General features: G+C 36.9%; 1 protein-coding gene across 1 annotated transcript; it reads right to left on the bottom strand.

The window, feature by feature from the left end:
• Positions 1 to 216: 216 nt before the first annotated feature.
• LOC124896277 (uncharacterized protein K02A2.6-like) lies at positions 217 to 1,638 on the bottom strand. The gene is made up of 2 exons (XM_047407819.1): positions 1,570 to 1,638; positions 217 to 957 (listed from the first exon to the last, which is right to left on the bottom strand). The coding sequence occupies exons 1-2, from the start codon at positions 1,636 to 1,638 to the stop codon at positions 217 to 219; spliced, it is 810 nt and encodes a 269-aa protein (XP_047263775.1).
• Between the last annotated feature and the right edge of the window lie 6,061 nt (positions 1,639 to 7,699).

Genomic DNA, 7,699 nt, shown 5'->3' with positions numbered 1-7,699 from the left:
ACAAAACATACATAACATAATTGTACATGAATATCATACATAATATCTTTTAACTGCATCAGCATTGATCGACATTCCTTCTATTTTCCCTTCTACATCAGTCAGATATAACACGCCATTAGGTAACAATTTCTTCACCATGAATGGACCATGCCAATTAGGAGAAAATTTGCCTTTGGCCTCAATCTGATGAGGTAGAATACGTCTTAGTACCAACTAACCAACTTCAAAATGTCTGTGATGCACCTTTTTATTATATGCTTGTGTCATTCTCTTCTGGTATAGTTGTCCATGACATACTGATGTCAATCTTTTTTCATCAATCAAGCTTAATTGCTCCAAACTAGTCTTGACCCATTGGTCTTCATCAATTTCAGCTTCCACAACTACTCGAAGAGATGGAATCTCAATATCTGCAGGTATAACTGCTTCAGTTCCATACATTAACAAGTAAAGAGTTGCACCAATTGAAGTCCGAATCATTGTACGATAACCCAACAAAGCAAAAGATAACTTTTCATGCCATTGTCGGGAACCTTGCACCATCTTGCAAAGTATTTTCTTTAAGTTCTTGTTGGCAGCTTCTACAGCTCCATTTGCCTTTGGGCGATGAGGAGTAGAATTTGGATACATAATCTTAAATTGTTGGCACACTTCTTGCACTAAATAACTGTTGAGATTTGCAGTATTATCAGTGACAATTATCTTCGGAATGCCAAATCGACAAATGATGTTAGAGTGAATAAAATTAACCACTGCTTTCTTGGTCACTGACTTAAAAGTCATTGCTTCCACCCACTTCGTGAAATAATCAATGACTACCAAGATGAACCTATGTCCATTCGAGGCCTTCAGTTCAATTATTCCAGTTACGTCCATTCCCCAAGCCACAAAAGGCCACGGAGCAGTCATTGTATGTAACTCAGATGGAGGAGAATGTATCAAGTCTCCGTGTACCTGGCATTCATGACATTTTCGAACGAAACTGATGGAATGTCGCGCCATGGTGAGCCAATAATATCCTGCTCGGAGTATTTTCTTTGCCAAAACATACCCACTCATGTGTGGTCCACAAATCTCAGAATGTACTTCAGTCATGATTTTTTATGCTTCTTTAGCATCTACACACCTCAGAAGTCCCAAATCAGGAGTCCTCTTATACAAGATTCCTCCACTTAAGAAAAATCCACTAGACAAACGTCTAATGGTTCTCTTTTGATTAGCATTAGCATGTACAAGATATTTCCCAATCTGAATATATTCTTTGATAGAATGGGACCACGAATCCCTATCAAGTTCTTCCTCAACCATATTATAATATGCATGTTGATCATGAATCTGTATATGCAAAAAATCAATATAAGTTTTGTCGGGATGTTGATGCATCGAAGAAAAGGTCGCCAAAGCATCAGCAATCTCATTATGAGCTCTGAGAATGTGTTTGAACTTTATTGATACAAATCGTTGACAAAGATCCTGCAAACAACCTCTATATGGTAGGAGTTTCGAATCAAGAGTCTCTCAATCTCCTTGAATTTGGTGGACTAATAAATCTGAATCTCCTAATACCAATAGTTCTTGGATCTCCATGTCAATGGCTAATCCCAATCCCAGAATGCAAGCTTCGTATTCTGCCATATTATTGGTACAGTAAAATCGAAGTTGGGCTGTTATAGGATAATATTGTCCTGATTCAAAAATAAGAACCGCTCATATCCCCACTCCTTTTACATTAGCAGCTCCATCAAAGAATAACTTCCAGCCTGAATGACAATCATCAGAAATAACTTCATCAACATACAATACCTTTTCATCTGAAAAATAAGTCTTCAATGGCTTATACTCCTCATTAGTAGGATTTTTAGCCAAATGATCCGCCAAGGCTTGAGCTTTCATTGCAGTTCGTATAACATAAATAATATCAAACTCTGTGAGCAACATCTGCCATTTCGCGAGTCTGCCTGCAGGCATAGGCTTCTGAAAAATATACTTTAAAGGATCCATACGAGAGATGAGGTAAGTAGTATAACATGACAAGTAATGTTTCAGCTTTTGTGCTACTAAGTTAAGGCGCAGCATGTCTTCTCAAGAAGAGTGTACTTAGCCTCATAAGTAGTAAACTTTTTGCTGAGGTAGTAAATGACTTGTTCTTTTCTGCCTGTAACATCATGTTGACCTAATACACGGCCAAAAAAATTGTCTAACACAGACATGTACAATATCAAAGGTCTGCCCGGCTCTAGAGGAACCAAAATAGGTGGATTCGACAAGTATCTCTTAATTCTGTCAAATGCCTCTTGACATTCTTCAGTCCATTCAACTTTAGCATTCTTCTTTAACAATTTGAATATTGGCTCGCAGGTTGTCGTAAGTTGAGCAATGAATCTACTGATATAATTCAACCTTACAAGTAAGCTCATCACCTCTGTTTTATTTTTTGGTGGAGGCAGATCTTGAATAGCTTTTATTTTTGAAGGATCTAACTCAATGCCACATCAACTGACTATAAAACCCAAGAGTTTTCCTGATGGAACTCCAAATACACATTTTGTTGGGTTAAGTTTGAGATCATACCTCCGAAGCCTTTCAAAGAATTTTCTCAAATCTTTGACATGATCAGATTGCTCACTTGACTTGATGATCACGTCGTCCACATAAACTTCAATCTCTTTGTGCATCATGTCATGAAACATTGTGGTCATTGCCCTCATGTAAGTTGCCCCAGTATTCTTTAGTCCAAAAGGCATGACTCGATAACAATATGTCCCCCATGGCGTAATAAATAATGTCTTTTCCGCATCTTCTGGATCCATAATGATCTAGTGATACCCCGCATAACAATCTACAAAAGACGCAAGATCATGTTTGGCACAATTATCCAACAAAATATAGATATTGGGAAGTGGAAAATTATCTTTCGGACTCACCTTATTTAGATCACGATAATCAACACACATCGGAACTTTGCCATCCTTCTTTAGAATAGGGACAGTATTTGCCAACCAAATAGGATACTGGGCCACTCGAATGACTTTGGCCTCAAGTTGCTTCGTGATTTCCTCTTTAATTTTTACACTCATGTTATTTTTGCGCTTTCTTAGCTTTTGATTGACAAGAGGAAAAGCAGGATCAATTGGCAACTTGTGAACTACCAAATCAGTGCTCAAACCGGGCATATCATCATAAGACCACGCAAAGATGTCTTTATACTCATGTAAAGCTTCAATTATAGCTTTCTTTTGCCGTGGTTGAACATGTACACTTATCTTAGTCTCCCTAATAATTTCATGATCTCCTAAATTGATCGCCTCAGTTTCTTCCAAATTGGGATTTGTCTTATTCTCAAACTGTTTGAAATCTTTGCTTATATCCTCAAATGCTCCTTCTTCATCATGTTCAACTTCTTTATCCATTATTTCATAATTAGATTGAGTTTTTAAATCTGATTGACAATTCTTTATGTATGTCATATCATTAGAACCGGCATAGAAAGAACTGTATGATAGAAAGTAAATAAATAAAAATCAGACTCAAAATAAAACAAAGGGAAACTATGTTTTATTAGAAACATAGATAGAAAGATTTTTAACCTAAAATACCAAATTTAAAGTTCTGAATTATAATCCTAGAATGATTTAAATTACAGGAGTAAAAACAAACAAACTACTAAGATTGAAAGAAAACAAACAAACTACCACGACTCCTTTACAATAGGGAGAGGAGTGGCTTCCCAATTGTTAAGCTGGATATCAGGGCCGATAGACTGCACATCTACATTGCTGGTACCTTCCCCGATTTCAACCATATCAGCTTCAATGAACATATTCTGGAAAAGGCCAATCAACTCTGTATCATCATCATTCATTGATTCTGCAGCCGGTAACTTGGAGGATCTAACAACACTGAATTTGATGAAAGACTCGTGAAGTGGCGGTATCGGCTTGGTAAGTGATCATAACTCTTTCTTACACTTTTTAGCCTTCTTTATATCTTCAGCAGTAGGCTCATATCCCAAACCAAAAGTACCAATGTTCTCATAGAAGTTTACCGGATGAACTATGCCTAGCAAAAACATCCCTAGACCTTTTCCTGGTTCGAAACCATGCTTCAACATTTCATTCACTACCATAACAGATGCAGAGGACAATTGTGTTCTCGCGATGAGATTCCCCTCGAGGATATGCTCAACAGCCACTATCTCAGAAGCTTGATGAATTAACACATTATCTGCAGTATCTTCTTCGATGGAGGAAACGAAGTAGTCTTTATACATGGATAAATCTCCTTCACCATGAACAATTATTTATTGCCGACATATGTTCAAATTTGACCATTTAATGCAATGTTGATGCGACTGCTTTAGCCCTATGAATCCATGGCCTTCACAATAACATATTATATGAAGTTTCAATGTTCAGCACTTGAAAATCCATAGCAAACTCCACAGGTCCAATTGTCAATATGAACTCTATTTCACCAATGGCATCAGTTTTTTATCCGTCAAAACCTTTGATGCATACATTATTAGGTCGGATCCTTTCCACATTAACATTCAACTTTTGAAAAGTTGACATAGGAAAAATGTTAGCGCCTGATCCTCCATCAATTAACACTCGAGTGACGATGAAATGTTCACATTTCACAGAAATATACAGACCTTTATTATGCTCAGTACCTTCCATAGGCAATTCATCATCTGAGAAAGTAATTTTATTTTCTTTAAGGATCCTTCCAATAACTTTTTTCAGTTGATTCACTCTAATCTCACAGGGAACACATGCTTCATTAAGAATCTTCATTATAGCCTTACGGTGTTCCTCTGAATGTATCAATAAAGACAACAAAGAAATTTGTGTTGGTGTCTTCTTCAACTGTTCTACAACAGAATGTTCTGGCAATTTCATTTTCTTTAAGAATTCTTCAGCTTCTTCATCAGTAATAGGCTTCTTGACTGTCATTCATTCTTCACCGCCTTGTTTATTTTCTTTTAACTCTACTAGAGCATAACATCTTCCAGATCGATTTAATCCCCCTACTTCATCTACATCTTCAGTCACTTCTTTTCCCTTGTGCATCACCACAACGTGATCATAATTCTAAGGGACTACCTTAGTATCAACCATAGGAACCTGTGACACTAGTTTAATAACAATAGGAGCTATGGGAGCTCCTTTTATGATTAAAAGAGGCTTATTGGATCTTCCGGGAATAATGAGTTTCGGCTTTATTTGACTTGACCTAATATTTTCTGAAATCTCTTTCCCTACCACCAAGAGAACATTTGATGATTCAGGTTTTATTATCACCACCTTCGCTTCTACAGGCTTTTCTTTTATCAAATCCACAGCATTTGCTGATTTTTCTGAATCAGTTTTAATTTTAATGATCGGCTTAAAGGAAATCATAACATCTTCATCGTTGAGTATCACTTCGAGCATGTTTGTTTCATTATGATCTGGCAGCAGATTTTGATTGACATTTGAAGCGTCTAAGCTTTCTACCATAGTCTATTGGGTATTAATCAACTCTTGAATGGCTCTTTTCAGATACCAACATTTCTCTGTGTCGTGCCCTGGGGCATCAAAATAGTAGTCACATCTTCTAGAATAGTCCAAGCTCTTCAAAGGAGGATTCGGGATCCTTCTCTCAATTGGGTTTAGAACATTTATTTTTCTCAGCCTATGAAATAAACTGGTGTAAAATATTTCAATAGGAGTGAAATTATCTTTTACCATGTTATCCCTTTGAAGTCTACTCTAGGCCGGAAATTAGACCTGGGAGGGCCTCTTTGAACTTGCGTGATCGGTAGATGATTTTGGATGGTTGGTGCACGTCATTGCGGGTAAGAAGGAGCCCGAGCATATGGCTGTGCATTGTAAATAGGATATTGAGGTGAGTTAACAAAACATAATGGATTTTGTGCGTATGGTTGATATGCACCCCTCCAATTTTGTCGTGGACTTGGCACGACAATTGCTGCATCCACTTTTCTTTTCTTTCCCCCAAAAATTCCTATACCACTTTGAATTGCCTGTGTTGTTGCTTTCAAAGCGGTCTGGCTGATAATCTTTCCTGACTTGATTCCATTTTCTACCATCTCTCCAACTTTGATAACTTGAGCAAATGTGCTTCCGATAGTAGAGAGCAAATGATGGAAATAATTAGGCTCTTGTTCTTGCAGAAAAATATGAATTATTTCAGATTCTTTTATCGATGGTTTGACTCTTGAAGCCTGCTCTCTCCATCTGACGGCATATTCTCAAAAATTTTTGGTCATCTTTTTTCTCATGCTGGCAAGCGTTTGCGATCTGGCACTATCTTAATGTTATATTGAAATTGTTGAACGAAATCCATACGTGCCAACAGGAAATATCTTGATCAATGAACCATTCAGAAGCTATTCCTGTAAGGCTTTCTCCAAAGTAGGCCATTAATAATTCTTCTTTTCCTCCTTCTCCCCTTAATTGATTGCAAAACTTTTTCAAATGAGCTACAGGATCGCCGTGTCCTTTATATTTGTCAAACTTTGGCATTTTGAACCCTATCGGAAAATGGACATCAGGAAACATTCACAAATCCTTGTATGAAACACTTTTTGGTTCACATAATCCTTGCATATTTCTCATACTCTGCTCCAAGCTTCTAACTTTTCTAGCCATCTCCTCTTGTTCCTCATTCTTAGCAATCTTCTCAATCATGATAGGAGTATCGTGTTGATGAACATGATAAGGTCAATTTTGGGATTTGAAAGTCATTTCAGGAGGATATAACATTTCGTGACTTGGTTTCCCCATATTCTTCGGTAGTGTCAGTTGAGTACCCGCAGTAGCTGGCGCTACAGAAGTAAAAAGTGGGTTATTTGCAACAGACGGATTCGGTGGGCGCATGGTAGAAGTACCAACAACTCCAGACATATTAGCAAATGGGCCAAATCCTGGTGGGTAAAATGGATCACTAGTTTGAGCTGGGTCAGAATTTGGATCATTCGAAGTCTAAAGTCCAGGAATTGAAAAAGGCGGGGCTTGTTCATTCAACCAAGCTTGGTACATCTTTGCCATCTGTTGTTTCAATGACTTTATTTCTTCCATTGATGCTACTTCCTGCGAAATCAACTGATTCTGCTCTTCTTCACTGTCAGACCCTATACCTTCTCTGCGGGTCATTTTTCTTTTACCCTTGTAGCTGGTATTATACAGATGTGATGCCAATTTATACCACAAACCAACCACCAATTACTTTATCTTTCTGTAACCAAGTAGTAAACGGGTGAGTGTTATATTTTTAACACATTATAATGTCAAGTTATATGTCATGCTTCTATATGCATTTTCCAACCTATCATGGAAGGCTTTGTGTTTCATCCCGGCTTTTCTAGAAATATTTTTTCAAAAGTTATGATCGAACCCTTTGGAGGATTGCCTACGTATCATGCCAGGACATAAATCATATCTTGCGTAATTCGGAAAAAAAAATTAACAAAATGATTGTTTTGTCTTTTTTTTTATTGAAGAAAATAAATAAAATAAGTGAAGTAAAACATATGTAATATATAAAAATAAACAGTCAATTTCATTACATTCTATAATATAAATACGACAAAATAACTAACCAACTCCTACAATAAAACCTACTAACTAATATCTAAAAACTAAAAGACATAACATCTAAGAAGTTTTTAAAACTGAAAATGAAAAACTGC

The sequence above is a fragment of the Capsicum annuum genome, chromosome 2, assembly GCF_002878395.1.
Source record: "Capsicum annuum cultivar UCD-10X-F1 chromosome 2, UCD10Xv1.1, whole genome shotgun sequence".
Classification (NCBI taxonomy): Eukaryota; Viridiplantae; Streptophyta; class Magnoliopsida; order Solanales; family Solanaceae; genus Capsicum; species Capsicum annuum.
This window is presented reverse-complemented; position numbering and strand designations above follow the sequence as displayed.

Excerpts from the sequence above, each read along its gene's own strand:
- LOC124896277 (XM_047407819.1), bottom strand. The coding sequence starts at position 1,638 with ATGGCAGAATACGAAGCTTGCATTCTGGGATTGGGATTAGCCATTGAC. Across the intron at positions 958-1,569 it reads TGGAGATCCAAGAACTATTG|GTACACGGAGACTTGATACA; the intron begins GTATTAGGAGAT and ends CATGAATGCCAG.